General features: G+C 43.3%; 3 protein-coding genes across 3 annotated transcripts in view; all 3 read right to left on the reverse strand.

Moving 5' to 3' along the window:
- Nucleotides 1-249: 249 nt before the first annotated feature.
- Nucleotides 250-9,829, reverse strand: rad9b (RAD9 checkpoint clamp component B; the record flags this gene model as incomplete). Its single annotated transcript, XM_083911932.1, is given in 12 exon segments — nucleotides 250-591; nucleotides 1,241-1,454; nucleotides 2,876-2,998; nucleotides 3,276-3,340; nucleotides 4,863-4,969; nucleotides 5,184-5,290; nucleotides 5,740-5,839; nucleotides 6,093-6,198; nucleotides 6,201-6,209; nucleotides 6,337-6,474; nucleotides 8,012-8,082; nucleotides 9,796-9,829. Coding segments are annotated over 12 exon segments (1,212 nt in total). The 3' UTR covers nucleotides 250-453.
- A 1,205-nt stretch (nucleotides 9,830-11,034) lies between these two features.
- On the reverse strand, nucleotides 11,035-14,524 carry fam216a (family with sequence similarity 216 member A; the record flags this gene model as incomplete). Its single annotated transcript, XM_083912822.1, has 4 exons — nucleotides 14,464-14,524; nucleotides 12,716-12,823; nucleotides 11,279-11,405; nucleotides 11,035-11,195 (listed from the first exon to the last, which is right to left on the reverse strand). The coding sequence occupies exons 1-4, from the start codon at nucleotides 14,464-14,466 to the stop codon at nucleotides 11,035-11,037; spliced, it is 399 nt and encodes a 132-aa protein (XP_083768948.1). The 5' UTR covers nucleotides 14,467-14,524.
- A 425-nt stretch (nucleotides 14,525-14,949) lies between these two features.
- Nucleotides 14,950-23,559, reverse strand: part of LOC310946675 (ubiquitin-conjugating enzyme E2 G1-like) — a 10,760-nt gene continuing 2,150 nt past the window's right edge. Inside the window, exons 2-6 of the mRNA XM_083913204.1 lie at nucleotides 18,663-18,765; nucleotides 18,456-18,553; nucleotides 18,092-18,270; nucleotides 17,873-17,981; nucleotides 14,950-16,759 (exon numbers count right to left, since the gene is read on the reverse strand). Of these exons, the coding sequence (XP_083769330.1) occupies nucleotides 17,895-17,981; nucleotides 18,092-18,270; nucleotides 18,456-18,553; nucleotides 18,663-18,765 (467 nt within the window). The 3' untranslated portion in view covers nucleotides 14,950-16,759; nucleotides 17,873-17,894. The remainder of the gene's footprint in view (nucleotides 16,760-17,872; nucleotides 17,982-18,091; nucleotides 18,271-18,455; nucleotides 18,554-18,662; nucleotides 18,766-23,559) is intronic.

Below are 23,559 nucleotides of genomic sequence, written 5' to 3' on the forward strand. Positions count from 1 at the left end.
CTGTACGATTTCTGTGTGTGTGTGTGTACTCCCACATTCCTCAGACATCAGGCATACAACCATTACCATCGACAGACAGGTGTGTCATCTTCAAGCTGTACTCGTGTTTTCACAGACAAGAACAAAAAGTCTTTTCCGCCCTTACAGGCTCTGACAAAAGTAGTTCACACTTAAATTGCCAGTATAAATAAACGTATATATTCTTTGATAAATAGTTATTATAAATACAGTACATCCTCTTGAACTTCCAACTGAACATTGTGGGGAAACTCTGAAAACAAGCAACACACTGAGCTATAATTAACATGTTTAAAAGCTTTAAAATTCAAAATACATTAAATATGAATTCATTTCGATCCTTTCATTCTGACTACAGTTGCTTTTTGTGACCTACTTTCAACTGTATCACAACAAGTCAAGTTGAGAAACGGGTAGTGTGTTACCACTGTGTTCTCAGAGTGAAGGGCGTCTTGTATGGTCTTCGTCCACAGTCTCCTCTCCGTCACTGCAACATGCCAGAACAGGCAGTCTGGCAGCAAAGCCATCGTTCTCCTGCTCTGAAGATAAGGCCCTGAACAGGAGGGAGCAGATCTATGGGGAAACAGAGACAACGCACTTAGTGTTTATTGTTATTAAAACAATGGGAACAATGAAATGAGTTGCCTTTTTATTCTTAATTAGATATTTTGTTGCTCAAGGGGGAAAAACAGTGAATGTAAATATCCTAAATGCAATAGAAGTGTTGCATCAGGTCTCTAGAAACTGGTCTGACAAGGTGATGTTCACTTCTCGAGGGAGCGAAAAGAAATAAGGTCCAAAACATTCAACGCGGAGGAACCATAGCAGGCTGCAGCCAGGAAGAACAAAGTGTGGTTAGATACCTCATGGTGACATAACATAGACTTCCTATCTCTCACATCCAGTGTCGCCTTGCTTGTCGTGAGTCACACTTCATGTGGTGAGGCAATGTAGCACTCTGGCGCTTCACGATGTCAACCATCCTGTCAAAACTGTACAGACTGCAGGGGCGGCCGCTGGCACAGTGGTTAGAGCAGTCGCCCCATGTTAAGAGGAATGTCTACCCCTCACTCTCTCTCTCTCCCCCCAATTCCTGTCTCACCTAACTTATAAAAGGCTTGAAAACTGACAAAAAACAAACAAAAAGAACTGTAAAGCCTAAAAGCATCAGGTTTGGAGTTCCCAGTGAAATTGAAAAACCCAAAAAGGAGTCTGTTGTTACCGTGGAGGAAGCAGGAGTCGAGGCGGCACTGACACAGGCTTCATGGGATACACCGAGCGTGTTACGGTCGTCGATCTGAGGGAGAAGCAGCGCCAGAGCAGGTGGGTTGAGTACAGGGCTGCCCTGGCTCGATGCTATCAGCTCCATCACAGCAGGAATATCCTGAGCCTTCCTGCTGTCTGCCTCACATGAACCCACAGCAGCACCTGCACACCTGGGAACACACAGAACGCACTCATCTCTGGGGCAAGTTTTTTCTATCCACACCTCATAATCAGTTCCTGAGCTCGCAAAAAATACTGTGACGCTGTGAGATAGTGGTGTATGCTGTACAGGGCCGTGATCTAAAGCAGCCAACTAACATTTCTGTCTGATGCAAACAACACAGGGAAGTCACAGCATGTGGATTATCGCTGCTGAGGAAAGGTGTTGATGTACTAAATGTCTAATCGAGGAAGGGAAGATAGAATAACAAATGCCATGAAAGGCAAAATAAGAGGTGGAAAAAAAGGAAAGACTGGAGAGGAAGTGTAATAAAACACTCCAACCGTACAGCTGAAATAGAATAGAAGAGGAGAACACTTAAATATACTGGTTATACTATAAGTTCTGCCTTCAATAATAAAATTGAAGGTTTGTTTTCCAGCACTAAAGATTAAAAAAGTGCTTTTAAAATGATGTACATTGATTAAAATAGTACTCACTTGGAGGAAGTGGTGTCTGAATAAGGAGGTTAATTAACCCAAACACTTTTATTGACTTTAGGAGATTAGGAGAATATCAAAGAACATTTTGTTTATTCACCTCTGCAAAGACAGGGCATGTAGCTCTGTATCAGATGATACTGGAAGCGGCCTTAAGCACGGTAACAAAACAACCCTGTGCATGTCATCAACCTCAGAGAAGCAACCGCAACACAAGTATAAAGAGCAGCGCTGCAGGAAGGAGAGAGCAGGCTGGTTTTAAAAAGTCTACAGACGACCTCAGGCTCTTTGGTTAGGCTTCAAAAGGCCCCTGAGGCAGCAGGCAATCAGGTTTGGTTACAAGCATGCCATCAATGTGATAACAAACTGTACAGCATATGTCCCAGACAGAGAGAAAATAAAGGTTGAGGAGTGCAGGGTGTAGTAGTGGGGACAGGAGCGCTGAAGAAGCGCCTGCTCATCAGGTCAGCGAAGTCTCTGCTGACTCCCAGCAGTGCACACAGGCTAACCGCGCTACAAATGACCCAGATGTTCAACAGTCAGACAGGATCCACCCACAGTCCGAAGCGACAGGCTAGCATAGTAGAGATGAGAGGATTACCGACTGTCCCACTGACAGGCTGCTAACCTAAGCCCACGAGACTGTCTGCTGTAACACTATGCCCTCTCGGGAAGCTAAAAACAGCCAGTGAGGGCGAAACTGCCTTGACTGAGTGCCAGGAGAGAAGCTCAGGTAGAGCCCTGTGGGAAGATTCAATTATACTCTCCAAACACCGTCACAGTGGATCTGAGGAACTAGGCCTACAAAGACTTCATGCTGCTGGGTCAGATTAACAAGAAAATAACGTATAATCTTATCATATGTGCAACTGTGCTGATGAGACCCCAGTTATAGCAGACAGGATTAAAAGTGCAGCACAGTGTGTGTCACCTGGGTGTAGCGGGGGCCGGCGTCTCTGCAGGCTGAGAGGGGGCCCTGCTTTCAGAGTCCACCAGAGTAGCCAGCACCACAGTCGCCTCCAGGACCATGTCCTCCACAGAGAAGCACACAGGCCTGCAAACAACATCCACGACACACTGACAGATATCTAACAGTGACGTAAATCTCCTCTTTTTACATAAATCACCAGTATCTTTCAATGTTTTACCAGTCAATAATTAATCTCACCATAACTGATCACCTGGTAAAAAAGCTGGTAACATAAACAGACAAAATACTTGACTGAGTGCTGAGGTTATCTGGGGTTAATTAGGCACCATGCAGACTGACGTTAATCCTTGCAACTTGAATGAATACCACTCAAGCTAATCACAATGGCAAACATACTTACTTTCCTGCAGCACCGAAGTAGACAGACACCGGAAGGCAATGTGACTCCGCAAAGGACAGTAAACCCTGGGGAAACAAACGTTCACTGTCACAAACTGAGAAATGCTGTTTTTTAATAGCTCGATTATGGTATTTCTTATAATGATCAGGGTAAAGAGCCGTATCAACGCTCGACTAAATTGAGGCCAACTCAAACTTAAAGCCTGGCTCCTGATCCATCTAAACACGATTTTCCAAAAGCGACAGGAAGAAGAAGACTTGCTGGCTAATGAGGCGCCTCACCGCGGGGTGTCCAGGACACATTCCAACATATTAGGGACAAGAGTCGGGGGTGTTAATGCAGCTCAAGGCTTATAGACTGGTCTGTTCATCTAAATGGCCGACAAAGTCCTTTTGCTTTGTTTTTAAAGTCACTACAGAAGGAAGTGTTTAAAAGGGAAACAACACCCGTTTTATTATTATGGCTTTGATTTATATAGCATCTTTCTCAGTGCTCAAGGCGCTTTACAGAGTCCAGGTTCCCTTCATTCACACAGACACACATGGTGGTGGTAAACTACGGAGTAGTCACAGCTGCCCTGGGGCAGACTGACGGAGATGTGGCAGCCAATCAGCACCTACGGCCCCTTCGACCACCTCCTAAAACATACGGCAGTCAGACACATTTACACGAGGCAAGCTGGGTGAAGTGTCTTGCCCAAGGACACAACAACCAAGTAGGGTAGAGCGGGGATCGCACCACCGACCCTTCAGACCTTGGCCAACTCGCTCTACCAACTGAGCCCGTTGTCATACTTCATACACGTTATTCCGATGATCCAAGACAGTTCAAAAATATTAGTGAATGTCAACAACTCTCTCCTGAATCCTATAAAACTAGAGTGCAAAAGTATAACATGTTGAAATGCTTAAAGCTCATTTGGGTATAAAAAACAAACAAGATCAGTCTCCCATTCATTGTCTATGGATAAACTTGATGACACCAAAGTTATAGACGTACTTCTCTGGTTCCTGGCTGTGAGAGGGAGCAGCTCATGTTCACTTATACCGACTTTCCTCAGCCATGAAAATAACATATTGGAATTCTTAACTTGGGTGGCGTTCCCCTTTGAATTGGGGTGTGTTTATTTGATCACTGTAACAAATCACTTTGGATTACCGAGCACGCTATCCTGGAAATTACATTACAGTCGACTGAGATCCAATGTTTTGCTCTTACACAAAATCTAAACAGTTCAAGATTGACTTAAGTTGAGCCAGCCCTTAAAATACAAACACATTCCTACTTGGCTTCAAGGATACACATTTCATAACAAACCACTCAATGTGTAGCCTATCATTGACTTTTTCTATGTAGTGGTATAATGTGCGTCACTATTAAAGATGAGGTAGAGCACTGAGGGGAAAGTTCGCATGGAAATGATAGAAAGAGCCAGGTATAGAGGCTTTACAGGACACTTGAGTGTCCAGACTACAGGAACGAGAATATGACCTCTGGTGAGCCAGTCACACGCACATACTCTCTGCATACACATATAATATTCTCATGTGACGGGAGAAAGGAAGCCTCCAAAAATAACCCTGTTACCCTTAACTCCTTCAGACAGAAGGTTATGTCCGACTCCACTCCGATCTGAAAGTAGTCAAACTCGTCTGGGTGTAAGGACATCTCAGAGTACATGATCTTCATGTGATCTGTGACAGAAGCACATCCAAGTTAAATAGTGTCTGCATGACATTTGTACTGTTTGCAGAAGAATTACATATGCAGCATTTCAGTTTATCAGGTTAGGCTGTGAAGTGTCAACCTCAAAGCTGGTGCCACAGCGGCTTTTAATCACTTGTGATATCTGTCACGCACAGTTTTGTATTGGGCCGGGGCCAAAATCACAGTGTAACGTTAGCTCACCGTTTACCCCCTCATAGTAGTTTCTCAGGCTGACTCTCAGAGGGGTCATGGACAGAGTGATTTCCTCCTGGGACACTGGGAAATGCATCACCATATCACCAAGAAGCCTGCAGAGGTGGAGCAGAGCGAACGCAAACACACACACAGAATGAACCTAAGCACTGAGCAGAGAGCCGTATGGCACAGATGGATGATACTTAAAATTAATGTTTATGTCCTTGTCAGTCTGGCTTATAAAACTGTGTGTGTGTGTGTGTGTGTGTGTGTGTGTGTGTGTGTGTGTGTGTGTGTGTGTGTGTGTGTGTGTGTGTTTGCCCACAGCCAGCTGAGAGTACATAACATAGTGAATACCCATTCTCTTTTAATGAAATAGACTGGACCGCTGCATCCAGGTGGCAGCTACCATACACCTACTTCATTTCTCAGTAAATCCACTTTAATGAAAATAACTTAAATGTATTTCTAAGCCTTAACTCAGATTTGGTTAGGTAAAACGGGATCCCACTCAATCATAGAATACTCTTTAAGTTCTGTTTGTCATGATAGAAAGTCTAACCTCGCAGGAGCTTTCAGCACATTGGGACAGAGGTGCGAAGCAAACACTGCTTGCAGAGCCTCAATTTCCTGGAAACGCAGGTTGTGGGTCTTAGTGATGCCTATCACAAAAGCAGAGACACCAGAGATATTTGGAGCATACTGCCACCAAGTGCTGATCATATGCAATGCAGTGGGTGCAGCGTAGGGTTCAAAGGAGTCATTTTGAACATGGTGAAAGAGAACTGTATAAAGAAAAGGTTCAGAGCTTTTAGAAGTTCATTAGAAACACTGATTAAAAATGGATGTATTCACATCTAAACAGGATATCTGCATTTATAATTTAATACAAAATGCAGTGTTTCTATTTCCTACCATGCCTGCAGAAAAACTGGATCCTCACTCGGTCATTGGGGGCGCTGATTGATATCTGACACCGTTCCACGTTACGCTCAATCGAAGTCAAACCACGCGAAGAGGAGGAAGAACAGACTGAAATACAAAGAGACGTGTTTTAGACATGATTGTCATCACTTTCAACATTTTAATCATTGAGTCTTAAATGGAGAAAATTGTCATGGTATGGAAAGTTGTCCTGTAACCAACGTGACTGATTTACCTTCATGGCCAGTCTGCATTTGATTGTTTCGCTGCCCTGCTCTGATACCGATCCCAGGCTGTATTGCTGGAAGAACAGCGGCGAGAAGAGGAAGCAGGCGTACGCAGAACGAGCAGAATTCACTGATCTCAGCGCCAGCTTTAGGACAGAGAGAGAGAGAGAGAGGAGAGAGAGAGAGAGAGAGAGAGAGAGAGAGAGAGAAGAGAGAGAGAGAGAAGAGAGAGAGAGAGAGAGAGGAGAGAGAGAGAGAGAGAGAGAGAGAGAGAGAGAGAGAGAGAGAGAGAGAGAGAGGGGGATTCAGTGATGTGCTGCTCTTTGCTTTTACTGTCCTGTAGGGACAATACCTTGAGACCAAAACAGAGGTAAAACAACATTTAAAACAAACAGAGGAGTGGACAAGCTAGACACTGAAAACACAAAAAAAACATGTCCATGCATTTATCTTAACAGCTCGACTACTGTAATCCAGAACGCTGCTGCTTAAGTCCTCACTAAGACCAGAAAAGTCGATCATATCACTCCAGTCCTCAGATCTTTACCCTGGCTTCCTGTCTGTCAAAAAAGGTTTCAAAATGATTCTGTTGGTTATAAAGCACTGAATGGTTTAGGACCAAAATACATTTCAGATCTTCTTCTCAGCTACGAACCATCCAGACCTCTAAGATCATCAGGGACAGGTCTGCTCTGTGTCCCCAGAGTCAGGACTAAACATGGCACAGGTCTGCTCTGTGTCCCCAGAGTCAGGACTAAACATGGGACAGGTCTGCTCCGTGTCCCAGAGTCAGGACTAAACATGGGACAGGTCCGCTCTGTGTCCCCAGAGTCAGGACTAAACATGGGACAGGTCTGCTCTGTGTCCCCAGAGTCAGGACTAAACATGAGGCAGGTCTGCTCTGTGTCCCCAGAGTCAGGACTAAACATGGGACAGGTCTGCTCTGTGTCCCCAGAGTAAGGACTAAACATGGAACAGGTCTGCTCTGTGTCCCCAGAGTCAGGACTAAACATGGGACAGGTCTGCTCTGTGTCCCCAGAGTAAGGACTAAACATGGGACAGGTCTGCTGTGTCCCCAGAGTCAGGACTAAACATGGGACAGGTCTGCTCCGTGTCCCCAGAGTAAGGACTAAACATGGGACAGGTCTGCTGTGTCCCCAGAGTCAGGACTAAACATGGGACAGGTCTGCTCTGTGTCCCCAGAGTCAGGACTAAACATGGAACAGGTCTGCTCTGTGTCCCCAGAGTCAGGACTAAACATGGCACAGGTCTGCTCCGTGTCCCCCAGAGTCAGGGACTAAACATGGGACAGGTCTGCTCTGTGTCCCCAGAGTAAGGACTAAACATGGGACAGGTCTGCTGTGTCCCCAGAGTCAGGACTAAACATGGGACAGGTCTGCTCTGTGTCCCCAGAGTAAGGACTAAACATGGAACAGGTCTGCTCTGTGTCCCCAGAGTCAGGACTAAACATGGCACAGGTCTGCTCCGTGTCCCCAGAGTCAGGACTAAACATGGGACAGGTCTGCTCTGTGTCCCCCAGAGTCAGGACTAAACATGGGACAGGTCTTATAACTGTGGGAACATAGGAATGACCCCCTTTGAATGACCTTCAAATAAACTTGCCTCAGAGAGTCAGAATGGTTAAGATCAATAATATTGGAAAGAAGCTTTGGTGCTGCTCACCCCTCTAACCATGGGATCCAACCACAGCTCATCTCCGATCCGGGACAGGGCGTGGATGGCCTTTCCAAACGCTGCAACACAACAAAGAGCCCCCAGAGTTCAACGTTAGCAACATGCTATTGTTTCCACGGGTTAGTTTCGTCATTTAATAAAAGTAAAGTGGGTAAACTACCAAAGGTGACCTTACTTAAGTAGACATTTGGGGTATCTAAACTTTACTGGAGTTGTTATTTTTCAAGACGGACTTTTTACTTCCGCTCGTTACATTTTCACACAGTTATCTGTACTTTCTACTCCTTAAATTTTAAAAAAATAGCCGCGTTAATAGGGATGGGTATCAAAACACGGTTCTAAATTTGCCACAGGGCAAGATTAAGAATACCGTAGTATGGTTAGACTCTTGTAGTTATGTTTTTGCATTACAGTCCACGCAATCCACCTCAGGTATGTTCAGTTATGCTAGCGGTATGTTATGCTAGTCAGAGCCCATAATAAAAACACAGGAGTATTAATGTGATGCCCATGCTACCACTGTATGTTGTTGTCTATAATTTTTTGAAATGGATGGACGCAAACACTCCTTTTATTTGCCACAAAGCTCAACAACCACATTTACATTTTAATACAACATAATAATCATTATAACCTTTAGAATAATGTATTTTTAGGGAGGTGGGGTAGTGAACTATAGGCCCCTGTGGTGGGGCATGAGCATTTGTCCTTAAAGGCACTTTTTACCCTCACATTACTTTTATTTTTATACTTTAAGCAGTTTTTGAAACCAGTACTTTTACACTTTTACTTGAGTAAAAAGCTTGAGATAATACTTTTACTTCTTCAGAAGTATTTTTTAAACCCTAGTATCTATACTTCCACTTGAGTAATGAACTTGAATACTTTTGACTCCTATGTCAACTACCTATACTGACACAGCTGCTTAGTTGGCTAGTTAGTTAGAAGCTAACTGAACTGTGTCCCGAGTCGGACAGTTTTTTTGCTAAATGCTATCAAACTTTCTGTTTAACCTACGATTATAAATTAGGGTGTAATGTTTAGAGTTAATTTAAGGGTGTTAAACTAGAGTCTAACTTCTTATCTTTGTAACCAAATACCGTTTTAACGGCTTAATTTATCTTTGTGTTTACAAGAGTGGTCAAAAGGATGCTAACACCGGGGAATTAGCAGTGTGCTCCTCTTGGCTCTAGTCGGACACCCCGGTCTCCTCGCCATAACAATGGGAGCTGCTGGTTTTCCACATTAACATCAATGTTGTTAAAACATCCAGGACCAAACTTCACTCCTAAAAATAAAATAACATGCTTTAAAAGCTCCAAAATAAACCGTAAAGTCTAATTAATTTCCGTTTTTAATGTATACCACGGCCTGAGCGTCGCCCATACCTTCTGACTGCTTTCCATCACCAACGTCACTTTATTTTACTAATTTGACATTTAAATGTTCATGTACAAATATGAAACTTAACTTGTAGATTCTTAGAAGTGTGTGAATTTATTTTACTCGCATTTTGTTGGAGATAATCAGGAAAAAGCGACACAAAAAGACCGGAAACTGCGGCGGAGCAAACCCGTCCGGATAGGGATAACACCAGCTAACGGCGACACATTCCAGCTACACTAAGCTACATGAGCCAAGCTAGCATAGCGTTTAATCATAAATTAATGTTTTAAAGACATGTTTTACAGGAGGTTACAGTTTTATAAGTCTTTAAATAATACCTTAAATCTTTCAAACACATTCAACACATCATATTTACGTCATGTTACCTTTTACGCCACTTCCTTCAAGAACACAGTTCATATTTGCTGCTGATGACGGAGGGAAATTAGCTACATGCTAACAATGCTAATGCTAATTAGGTTAGCTTAAAAAAAAATACAGTGCTGACATTAAGGCTAAAATGCTTTTAAAAGCATTAAAGAGGGGTTCTTCCGCAGCCAAAATGTATTTATAATAAAGCTGTGTTAATTTATTCACTTAATTATGTTTAATAAATAAAAATAACTATGACTATCTTTCCATTTTACTGCTCATTAGCTTTATTTTTTATTTTTAACTATAATAAAGATTCAAAATCAGAGGAAAATGGGCTCAAGATACTTACTGATGTTATAAGGTTTCTTATAAACAGAGGCAGTGCACATAAATGAACATTACTGTATTAATTATAGAAAGAAAATGATTAAAAGTCATTGAAAAGAGTCAAAAACTTCACCATGTTTCATTATCAGGTGTAAATTAAAACAACTAAATCTCACTAAATCATGGTAAAATGTTTTCTCAAATGAAAACACACACAAAGTTCTGTTGAAAGTGTTTGATATGTGATAAAGCCAAAAAAAAACAAAGTATACACGGTAAAGTCTGACTCAAAGAACTCAGGGACGACACTGTATCCAATCCAATATTAATGATTGTTTTATGGATAAACAGCAAAATAAACAATATAAGTAAACTGCAGAACAACATGTTACATGGTATGTTTGGTATGTACAGTACCATAGCTCTAAATGCAGTGGTGCTTGTAATATTTTGTATTATTAACCTTTATTTAATCAGGATATTCCCGTTGAGATTTAAATATCTTTTCCAAGGGAGTCCTCGCCAAAACAGCAGCATAAAACTCACTGTATAAATATATTTAAAAGCAAAAACACACAACTAAACATGATTCATACATGCAAATGATGTATTTAAGCCCCATATTGACAATCTTGTGAAGAAACTTAAACTTAAATTGTTTTGTCACTGCCACCTTTTTGCCCATTTTAGATTACGGAGTCCTGGTGTATATGAATGCCTCAGCTCATCTAAGTAAGATCGACTGTTTATCATTCTTCTCTGAGGTTTATAATTCAATTCAATTTTATATATAGTGCCAAATCATAACAAAAGTTATCTCAGGACACTTTCATCAACAGCTGCCTGAGAGGTATCCTTAGAATCTTCCGGCCAAACCGTATAACATTGACCTGTGGGAACACGCCATGATCCCATGATATCTGTCATCTGTTGACTAGTTTTGGAAGTGTGACATCACAGTTAGCCGCGTTCCTCTGCCCCTGAGGCTTCGTCATTGCCACATCCCTCTCCGCACCCTTTGTGAAGGTACTATTTTCTCTGCGCTGGTGAATCCCATACCTCCTTCTGAAGGCGGGGTTCTGACCTAGGAAATACAAAACACCACATGAGATGGACGATAGTGGACGAGAGGTTATGTCTGAGAGACCTTTAGATTTAGATACGCACCTGATTGAACACACGTGTGCAGCACATTGAGATAGTGCTGCTTCATCTGCTGCCTCATGTGCTCTGTGCTGTAAATGTTTGCTATACTGCAAAGGTAGCGTCTCTGTCCAGCTGTGAGGGCTGGATGCTGCGACAGAAACATCACTTGATGTGGTTATATACGGCAGAATCACAGTAATCTTGTTACATATGGAAAATATTCCATTATCTCATTCAAACCATCTTAACCCTCCTGTTACCCTCAAATTTGGCTAACACCGCTTAGCCTTGTGATCAATGTAACCCCAGCAATTTAAACATCCAGAAAATCATCAGAATCAAAGTTGTTACTCAATGTTTCTTTATATCAGGTACTGTGTGTATTTGCTCAGCAGGAAACCGGTGGATTGTTTACTCCAGGTAAGGAATGAGTCCTTACCCCAAGTGAAGGAGTTCAAGTACCTCGGGATCATGTTCAGGAGTGAGGGGACGATGGAGCGTGAGTTTGGCCGGAGAATCGGAGCAGCGGGGGCGGTGCTGCAGTCGCTCTACCGCACCGTTGAGCTGAGGAAGGCAAAGGAAGGCAAAGCTCTGGATCTACCCTCAGTCCTGGTTCCTACCCTCACCTGTGGTCATGAAAGCTGGGTCAGGACCCAAAGAACCAGGTCCAGGTCAGGACCCAAAGAACCAGGTCCAGGTCAGGACCCACAGAACCAGGTCCAGGTCCAAGCGTGTGAACTGTGTTTCCTCAGGAGGGGGTCTGGAGTCTCCCTTAGAGAGAGGGGGAGAAGTTCAGCATCCGTGAGGAACTCGGAGTAGAGCCGCTGCTCCTTTGTGTTGAAAGGAGCCAGTTGAGGTGGTTCAGGATCATCTGGTAAGGATGAACCCTGGGCGCCTCCCTAGGGAGGTGTTCCAGGCACGTCCAGCTGGGAGGAGGCCTCGGGGAAGACCCAGGACCAGGTGGAGAGATTAGATCTCCACACTGGCCTGGGAACGCCTCAGGATCCCCCAGTTAGAGCTGGTTAATGTGGCCCGGGAAAGGGAAGTTTGGGGTCCCCTGCTAAATGACCCGACCCAGGATAAGCGGTTGAAGATGAGAAGAGATGAGATGTGTGTATTTGATGACTACCTAAATATAATTTTTAATCAAACACATCACCCCAAACATCTTCTTATACATCCTAAATACGTTTGATTCCTGTTGCAGTGAATGTGAAAGACATCAGCTGACAGGAATTAAAGGTCTATGACGTCACTTAGAAAAAATAGAGGGATATTTGTTTGTTAAATAAGTATATTTGTGGGTCCTATTTTGTGTTATTTATAATACTTGTCCGCATAAAATTAGGAAAAGGCATCAAATTGACCCTGAGGATAACAGGAGGGTTCAAGCCCTTGACAGACAGTTCACCAAAAAGAAAACTACCTTAAGCACGCGCTCCAACATTATGTGTTTACCTGTAAGAAGGGCGCGGACATCATCGATTTTGGGACGTGTATCGTCTTCATGTGCTGGCCGCCTGCAGACACACTCACGTGACTTCCTCTGTGCATCTCCCGTACTCCCTGATTAGGAAGACATTCAAAACCTGACGAGGGCAACATGCAGCGAAACACCCTGTTACATTTTCTGTGGTGTTTTTAATGCAGCACATTTTAAACACTCTTAACAGGGAATGATTAATCCTGTGTTTAATGCATCAGTGAAATCTAAATAGTATTAAAATAAATATCAACCGTGCATCCACATGAGATCTGTTTCTGTGAATTCACTACATTAAAAACTGGCATTTCTACTACTTTATACTTCTACTACATTTAAGAGGCAAATATTGGACTTTTTATCTAGTTTATTAGCTATAAACTTCCTAAAATAGCTAAAATTAGCTTCACCTTGACCAGCTTTAATAGAGACATACTGCTTATGTAGTAATGCCTCTGTAATTATCATCCAATGTGTACAATTATTATAATCAAATGTCAAATTCAAGCACTTTCAAGGTCCATTTTCAAGCTTTTCCAGCACCTGACAGCTGTGGTAAATTACATTTCTACAAATACACAGATATGAAACCTGATTATTTCACCTTTTTTTTATCACGTTTAAAGACAGGGCACTATGCTATAAACAATTAAAGTGTGTTTTCGTAACGCCAGAAGGATAAGAAATAAATTAAATTTCTATTCTAAAGCTTTTTGTTGTGAAACAAATGCAGATACAGACACAGAGAGAAGTTCTTTATCCAAAATTCAAGCACTTTTCAAACCTCGGAAACACGTTAAAATTCAAGCATTTTCAAACATTTCAAGAACTTGTACGAACCCTGTATATAAGAAGGGTGCTTACTACAAAACACTTACTTTTAGCACTAAAACTTTTCAGATTTTGCACTTTTATTAAAGAACTCAGGACTTTTACTTGTAGGATTTACTTCTTTTACACAAGTAAAAGATCTGAATTTGACCAAAAGTCTCATAACGATTGTCTGCGTTTGTGATTTCTGAGTAACTAGAAAGCAAATATCAACATTTATTTAAAGATTATTTTTTAAGGCAGTTTTAAAGCCTTTGATTAGATGGGACAGAAAGGAAACGGGGTGAAAGAGAGAGAGAGAGGGGGGGGGGGGGGGGTCACAACAAAAGGTCCGCAGGTCGGAGTCGAACCAGCCGCTGTCTCGAGGACCTTCAGCCTCTTTACATGGGACGCCTGGTGGCTGAGTGGTTAAAGCAGGAGCCCCATATAAAGAGGCTGAAGGTCCTCGAGGCAGTGGCTGTGGGTTTGACTCCGACCTGCGGCCCTTTGCTGCATTGAAACAATCTATTTTTGTAATTTAATAATGTTAAAGTCATGTGAAATTAGCCTTTTAGTGTTATTTGATTACAAAACACCTACTTTTAGCACTAAAACTTTTCAGATTTTGCACTGTTATTTAAGAACTCAGGACTTTCACTTGTAGGATTGACTTCTTGAGTGGTGAGAGAGAGAGAGAGAGGGCGGGGGGGGGGGGGGGCATGCAGCAAAGGGCCGTAGGTCAGAGTCGAACCCGCGGCCGCTTCCTCCACCTTTAGCCTCTTTACATGGGGCGCCTGCTCTAACCACTGAGCCACCAGGCGCCACAACACGGTATCATTTGCATTGAAACAATCTATTTTTGTAACACTCATTAGTCACGTGGCGTAAGCCCTTTAAGTGTTATTTGACTCACCATCTGTGCATCTCTTGGTAGATTCTGCAGACCTAAAGAAATCAAGAATCCCACATTTAAAAAAAATAAAGGCACCATCCACATTGTTAAAGATGTTAACACACACACACACACACATCACGGTCTTACCTCCTCAAGATGTGACCACTTCCATTATTCAACACGTGGTCTTTTTTCATCTGCTCAACAAATGTCACTCGCTTCCTCATTATAGTTCCTTTACGACCCCAATATTTCCCGTGGCTGTGTCAGAGAGGCTTCCAGCATCTTTACGAGCTCAGTGTGTGTGTGTGTGTGTGTTGCAGCGAGCGGGTCCTACAGCACGGGTGTGAAATGAAGCCAGCCCTGCAACGTGACACTGTTCCCGGGGTTCCAGTTACAGAGCAGAGGTCTAACACACTTGAACCTCCGAGCGTGTTCTCATCTAAAATGTAAAACGCCGACAAAATTACAGGCCACTCGGTTTACACACTTTATTGAGCATCATGTCCGATATACATTTGCGTTGACACAAAATGAAAGAACGAAAAAGAGACAATGGCGTTAGGGTGGATTACCTGGACACACCATTCTCAGAGCGTATTGCTTAATGACGTTTCAAACGCACCGAATCTGTGCAAATACAGTGAACACCGGTCAGAGGAGGTCATGGTAGGTTAGAAAATTCTGACTTCAAAAGGTAATGTCGACAGCAGTCGTGTGATCAGAGAGTCTACAGAAAGCTACTAACTGTACACATCACATTCACCCAGAATGCACTAACAACGGCGTCGTAATTTAAAACATACCCAACTCCTTCGAACCTGATTGCATGCGCCAAAAGATGGTTAGATCAGTCACAGATCAATCATGTATAACACAATTAAGAGTAGGTGTCGTCATGGCTTAACGGTCAGCGACACCATCGATGAAAGGGAACAAAGACTCCGCCCCGAACACGACCGCGTGTATTCCTTCCAAAAAATAAAGTAAAAGCTAGATGCAGGATTGTATTCATTTCCCGTCAGAACGCTTCTTATACATCTTTACTAAGTGGTGAGTTAACTTCAAGTCTCTAGCATGAACGACACCCCAAATTCAGTGGTTAAGTCAAGGTGATAAATATTATCTAAGTACGCGCCGATCGGAACTCAAGACGTGGTAGAATCGGCGTTACTGAACGATCTGCCCAAAGTCCGACACCCTCGAGTGAACGTCACACATCGTCCTGTGCCCACGCGGTGATCCGAAGCCAAATGTGCCACGACAAAGTAAGAAGAACTACCCTACGTCTACTACGCAGTCCCTACGACCCCCCCCCCCCCATGTTAACAGATTAAAAACAACCAAATCAATGAACCTTTTAAAGTGAGGTAAGCTCAGTTATCCAGTTATCCGTGTGGACTGATCACAGTTTAGGCTAGTTTCACTGACTGTATTTGGTTGTCCATGATTCGTAGTAACGTTGTGAAAAGACTAAGTGGTGATTCATCTTGGAGGGCCACGCTTTGAGGGAAAGGCTCAGGAGTATTTGAATGTTCGATGCTAATCGAGAGCATTATAATCAAGTTTGATCCTGAGCGGTTGGCACAAACTCTCTGTTACCGTTGGCTACGCGTGTGCGAGTCAAACTAATATAAAACCATAACTCTCAAATCACTGAGTAAGCCATTCCATTTACAGTAGCAACGATACACAACAGAGCTGTTTGAGGGGATCATGCAGGTTTGAGAGTCGTGCTTTTATATCTCTTAAGACGCACGCTAGCACACCGCGGAAATGCCGTTTCTCAGATGATAACCGTACGAACGCGAACCCTCTAAGTTCTCAACCCGTCCGCCTATACAACAAGCAGACTGTGAGGAAGACGGCGCTGAACATAATCACATGTATTGACAGAGATTCATCGGGCCGACGTTAATCTGGTGGGAGTATTCAGTGGGGAGGACGAGTGATGACCTAATGGTGACGGGTTTTCCTTTTGTCTTACACAATCTCGACCACTCAGTTGCATAAGAAACCTGGTATAAAGTAGAAACTGTTCAGCAGCAGATAAAAAAGCAAGTTAATTTACAGTAGTGACATATCTTACATCATTAATCTTTTTTTCAAAATAAATAAAATTAAATATACAATCCCAGGTAGGAAACAGGTCAATTTCGCTGGTGGGGTTTCTCAAATTTGGCTCATCTTGAGGGAGAGAAATGACGACCGTTCACAGAAAACGCGGTTGAAGCCGACCCGTTCCTTTGACTGGCAAAACAAGGGGTGCAAAAGCCTTTCACTGAAATCTTCCCTCTGAAGGCGTTTCCTTTAACTAAAACACAAAACAGAAACAGGATTAGTATTATGACGTCCAGAGCCAGGTTTGAGAGACAGTGTGGAGTTTCTCTTTCACACATGCAGCACACAGAAGGAAATTCTCCGTGTTAGATGCTTTCCTATTACTGTGAATGCTCGGTTTGGTTTAGACGAGGAGCGGTGCACGGGTAGAGTGAGCAGGGGGGCAGGGCGTGCTGCGGAGTACACCCCGGTCACACAGCCGGCTCGTAATTTTGTCATAAACGACTCTATCGCCGTTCATTGATTTAGTCTGAGTCGCCCTTACTGACTGAAGTCCCCGTTTACACATTTTCGTCGCCGTCTTTGTGTAAACATCCCTTGTTCTTCACCCTCAGGTGCGCGCTCACTCGCCTGTCCTGAAAACGATGCATGTGCTTTATTCACACATCCTCTGGATATTTGCGTCCTTGCATGCAGCTCTGCTGGTTAATGTTGTTCTTTTTAAGCTGATTTTGTTCTGCTTAATGATCCTGCTATAGGCAGAGTCTGCCGGGGGATCATACTGTTCCTGATCCTCTGAGCTTCTCTCCTCTCTGTCTGTATCATTCATGTCTCATCAACGCATGTTACTAATTCAACTTCTTCCCCGGAGTTGTTTGTGCTTTGTCGTCTCTCAGGTCTCTGCTGATGGTGGTGGTGCCTGCTGCCGTGGTCCTGCGAGACGCTTCCTGCTGCGGTTATAAATTATAACCTTAGCTGTGCTTGTTTCTACTATTCTGCTGCCGCCATAACATACAGTTTAAGTCATATTCACATTACTATAGATATTATTATAGTTACTGGAAGTGTGTCTGTCTCTGTCTTTGTGTGTCAGACAGATGTGCGTCCTCCACAGAGCTGGGTCTGTCTGACGTTCCTGTCTGTTATAGTGAAGGTGTTCGTCTCCACCGTACTCTACGGGGGAATTGTTGGGTCTCTGTAAATCATAAATAAGTCATAGAGTGTGGTCTTTACCTACTCTGTAAAGTGTCCTGAGAGAACTTTGGTTATGATTTGGCGCTGTAAATAAAATTGAATTGATAATTTCAGGTTTGCAGTGCATGTGTGAAAAAGGCTTTACTCAGCTGAAATGATTCAAACGACTTACCCTGGAATTTACAACTTGACTCCTAATCGAAAGCCATCTCTTGACTTTTTCTTACACAGCGAGCCACCTTCCTCTTGAATTCACCGTTGGGGTCCTCCCGCCACTCTTTCTGTGGGAGCAACATTCAAATCTTTCAACGACACGTCCTCAATTTACTTGAATTGCTGTGATAAAAGGATTTCTAGTGTCAGGGAGGATGCGATAAGAAGTGTAACTCACTGCTGCATCCACGTTAGCTGGCGAGTCGCTGTTGGGGTCTGCCAGCATGGAGATAACACTAATCATGATTGTCTCTACCGTGTGGATGGGGAGCCAGCGCTCCTCGGGCTTTTCGTACCCAAACTTGTCTTCTCCGGGCTCGTGCAGAATTGAAATGCAAACATCCCCGTTCTTTGCAACTGTGGAGAACGGGAGCGTGAGTGTAACAGCAGCCAATGATGACGGACTTCAACTCAAAGCCTTGATTACTTTTCTTTTTAATCTCTAAAACAATTAAAATAATCCAATAAAGTAGCAAAAATGAATTTCATTGACAATGAAGATTTGAAGTAAGTAAGAATCAAAGTCTGCTGGACGCTCTTACCGTTTGGGTGCCAGATTTCAGTGATGAACTTCATCTTCGGAGGCCGTAGTGGATAATCGTAGGGGAAGGTTAGGTATGCTTTGAAAAACCCCCCTTCACTGTGACGCAAAGAACAGAGCGGGGACGAATGAGAGATTATGATTTCAAAACATAAAGTTATATACTTCTCAACCAAAGACACGGTTGTCAGAATATCTTCTCACTCACAAAAGGGTATCTTGTGGACCGATGATCACAACTTCCCATTTATAGATGTCATCGTCGTCTATCAGACCAGCTGAAAAGCCCTCCACGGGGTTCTTGTTGAGCTCTGCAGAAAAGAGGCACACGGATTTTGTTAAATACAACGACCTGGAAATAAAACAAAAGTGACAGGTGTGTGTGAGCAAGTGGGTGGTCCGGTAACGATGAGAAGGCAACATTTAAAGTCGCTTCTTGTTAAATTGACAAAAGCCATGCAAAAGACAGAGATATAAAGGACAGTGATTTAAGTTGTAATAGATAATTTCATACACGAATGGCTATAATTGGAAATATTATGGTGCGTTCCAGTTGTACCCGGAAGTCGGGATTTCCGTGCTCCGAGTTGGAACTTTTTTTTCTTTAACTGGAACGACCCCAGGGGCCATATACATAGTATTGCTGTCAATACTCATGTTTCATGTGTATATGCAAACTACAAAGCAGGCCGTGCTAACAACGGCTAGCTGCAGCCTGGTAGTTTCAGCTGCGTTTTTTCCCGACTTTGTAACTGAAGCGCTGATAACTCAGGTGTGACGTCATTCCCGGCTCCGACTTCCTTCATCCATGTAAATTGAGATCTGAGATCGTTGAATGTAAAGTGTAATACACATAAAATGTATTATTATTATTCTAATTAGCACACGCAGTATTCCATTACAGCCTGTTTATAGAGGTGTTAAAACCTATTTAACAAACATCCAGGATTTGATAAATAAGCAAAGCTTTGGAAGTTCAGTACCGTTACTGGACTGATGCCTATTCTAGTCCTTGGCACCGCTGAGGTGCTGTGGAGCAAGGCACTGAACTCCCGACTGCTCAGGGTGCCCGTCCATGGGCAGCCCCCTCGCTCTGAGATCTCTCCGATGCATGTTTGTGTGTGTATTTCCTTCGTGTGTGTGAGAGTGATAAAAAAATGTATAAAGTATACATTATTATTAAAAAGAGCAGGACAAACGCCTGTGATTTCACTGATACGGTGATAAAAACAATCAGGGTTAAAAATAAATCACTACAGAACAAGAAACGGGGCACAGTAAACACTTTGAGGGCGTGCTCACACTGTCCTTTTGGCCGCGGCCAAAACCGGTTTTTCAGCTAAAGTCTAGTACCTTTAAGCCATGTGAGTGCACCCGCTCCGCGCTCAACTGCGGCCAGCGGACCGTCCACGGCCCGCTTGAAAGAGGTGGGCTTTAGCGGAGCCGTTTGCACATGTACGAGCACGAGCCCTACGGCAGTAGCGTTATGTCCGCCTGTTCGGACATGTAAATAGAAGGACGGACCATGCGCGGACATTTAACAACAACAACAATGGCGGTGAAAGGTTCACGTTGGTGTGATGCGGAGGTGGAGTGTTTACTGCAGATTTGGTCGATGAAAAGATTCAAAAACAGTCGACAAGACGCACAAAAACTCAGAGGTCTGTGGAAAGATTTGTAAACAAAGCCACACACACGGGATCAATGCGTGTGACGTGTTGAGGCGTGATGACGTATGGACAGCAAGAAGAATGGGCCGGCCCAGGTAGTGTGAGTACAAACGGGGCTGGGGCGCGGGGGGAGAGGGAGGGGGGACAAGTACCCTAAAGCCCGGGTCGTGGTCCGGGAGGACAGTGTGAGCAGACCCTTAGAGGATAATGACGACGCGGCACAGCCACAATAATTAATCTGCACTGAACTCACTGAAATTAAGGATAAGATGATAGAATCTGAAGTGAGTGTTTGTGTTTTCCTTGTTGATACCAAGTCTGCTTTGAAGCAGCTGCAGGAAATGTTCAGTTTGCACTAAAATAATGAAACAAAAGCAGTTAACAGCTGCATTACCCTCTTTAATTAACACCATTACGTTAAAAAACAAAGCATAAATCACGACCTACTTGCATTTTTAATATAACAACAAGTCAGTCAACAATTCCCATTATTGACTGACTCATTTGCGTAAATCATTCCCCTAATATAACTTCTGTTTAATCCGTATAGGAGACATTCAGGTTCAGTGTTTGGTGTCATATCAGAATATTTATTGGAGTAATTAAAACCTTTTTGTGTCTCTTCTATTCAGGAAACTTTAAAAGATTTGTAAGAGAATAAACCTGAGTCTGACATTACTGCAGGTGAATTGAATACAGCGTGGCTCATGTTCGCTGAATCGAGTCATGGTTTCCTAAAATAAGTCTCACTGGTGTTGAAGTGAATCACCAACTTGAAGGAGTGAACTGAGTCAACCGCTGTAGAGCCGGTGATTCACAGCCTCGCACACAAAGACACTAAAATAAATCACAGAACAGGAAGTTGGCATGTCATCAGTGGACGGACGCTGTCATTCAGAGCCACGGGGCGACCTGAACCCTGTCCGCGGTACATTCATAATCAAAACACTGAAACAATATCAGTTTTGCGATAGTGAACGTACACAGTCCGCGCTGTTTACACTCCTGATATCGTGATACACCGTAATTTCCGGACTATAAGCCGCTACTTTTTTCCCTCGTTCTGGTCCCTGCGGCTTATACAACGGTACGGCTTTTCTACGGCTTACGGTAACCAGGGGCGCGCACTACTGAGGATGCGCGAGACCGAGGCAGACATCTGGCGCCAGGTAACAAGAGCAAAACAAACAGTAGGAGAGCGTCAGCGACAGTTTGCGCAAAGGAAGTGTTCATGCAAACACCCTCAACATGGAAAACAAACGGAGAAGTGCATATGATGCTGCTTTTAAGTTAAAGGCAATCGATCTGGCTGTCAAAGAAGGAAATAGAGCTGCTGCACGTACCTGGTTGGTTATTTTGATAACGTAAACGGCCGCGGGACTGCACTTTTACTGCCGTGTTACAGGCGAGCACTTTGTATTACTTTGCACCGTTGTATTATCTGTACTCTGCACGAATGCTGTTCGCCATGTCAAAGATGTGAAAGTTTGATTGAATGATTGAAAGATTTATTGTTAATAAATGGGACGCTTTGCGTTCCCAAACAGTCGTCTCTGTCCCGACAATCCCCTCCGTGGTAGCAGGAACCCCTATATACTACGGTAATTACACATCAAAACGCCTGCGGTTTATAGTCGGGTGCGGCTTTTATATGGAGCAATCTGTATTTTCCCCTAAATTTAGCTGCTGAGGCTTATAGTCAGGTGCACCTTATAGTCCGGAAATTACGGTAACTCAGATATTCCTTCTAATCTTGAATGCTGCATTACGGTTCCCAGAGACGGTCGTAACATCTGGGACTGGATCATCAATGCTCTGTTGTCCTTTGAGCATTTGGTGTTTATGATGATGAAACTGACGATTATTTAGGGCGCACTCACACTGTCCATCCGTCCCGTGCTTTAGGGCGTGATCACACTGTCCTCCCGGACCACGACCCGGACTTTAGGGTACTTGTCCCCCCTCCCTCTCCCCCCCGCGCCCCAGCCCCGTTTGTACTCACACTACCTGGGCCACGGCCAATGCTTCTTGCTGTCCATACGCCTTCAAGCCGTAACACGTCACACGCATTGATCGCGTGTGTGTGGCTTTGTTTACAAATCTTTCCGTAGACCTCGGAGTTTTTGTGCGTCTTGTCGACTGTTTTTGAATATTTTCATCCGACCAAATCTGCAGTAAACACTCCACCTCCGCACCACACAACGTGAACCTTTCACCACCATTGTTGTTGTTGTTAAATGTCCGCGCATGGTCCCTCCTTCTATTTACATGTCCGAACAGGCGCACATAACGCTACTGCCGTAGGGCTCGTGCTCGTGCTCGTACACGTACGCACGCTCGTGCTCGTACATGTGCAAAGGGCTCCGCTAAAGCCCACCTCTTTCAAGCGGGCCGTGGCGGTCCAGCTGGCCCCAGTTGAGCGCGGAGCGGGTGCACTCACATGGCTTAAAGGTACTAGACTTTAGCTGAAAAACCGGTTTTGGCCGCAGCCAAAAGGACAGTGTGATCACGCTCTTAGGGTACTATTTATTCTATTTAAATGTCATTTTATATGTGATTTATTTGTGTTTCATTCAAATGTTTTTAATGTTCAGAGTCAAGCACTTTGAATTGACTTGCTGTTGAATTGTGCTATAAAAATAAATAAACTTGACTTTTGCATGTTTTATTATCTCATACATGCAGGTGACAAGAACACATCTTGTTTGAGTTTGTAAAATGAAGTATTGCACTGTTGTATGTAGTACTACAATAGTTTTGTACTACTTTGAATTACTTTTAACTAATTTGTTTATGCTATTAATGTACAATGTTTGATGAATTTCTGGTACAAAACATAGAAACAATGTGGTATTATTAGGTTTCATAATGTAGACGCATACCAGGAGAAATGTACAAATTAAAGTGTTATTATTTCTGTCTGCATGTTTTATATTATTTAGTGTCTAATGTTCACCTAATATATTAAAATACTTCCATTTTCAGCTGTTTAAATGTTCTCATTGAAGAAACATCTGTGTCACTCTGGTGGCATACGCAGCCATTTTCAGATGTTTTTTTAATAAATCTTTATTCTGCCACGTTTTAGTCGTACACAAAAACACAATTATAAAAATCAATAACAATTGTGTGATAGAAGGAGCATTGTTTGTGCTGTAAACACTCATAATATTGTGAATTAACTTAGATATTCTTTCTAATCTTGAATGCTGCAGTATACAGTAATGACCTCATTTGAGTCGGGCACTTGTGTAACATGAATATTGACTTTCTCACGACTACACTTTGTTATTTTTTATCAGACCAGTGAAGGGAACGGTTCGTTTATCCAGCCTGGAGAGCCCCAGACCTGTCTGCTGCAGCTGTACATCAGTGTCAAAGTCCGTGTGTGTGTGTCTGGCATTAGTTAAAAAACAGACCACTGCCACCAACAGG

The sequence above is a fragment of the Echiichthys vipera genome, assembly GCF_963691815.1.
Source record: "Echiichthys vipera genome assembly, chromosome: 4".
NCBI lineage: Eukaryota > Metazoa > Chordata > Actinopteri > Perciformes > Trachinidae > Echiichthys > Echiichthys vipera.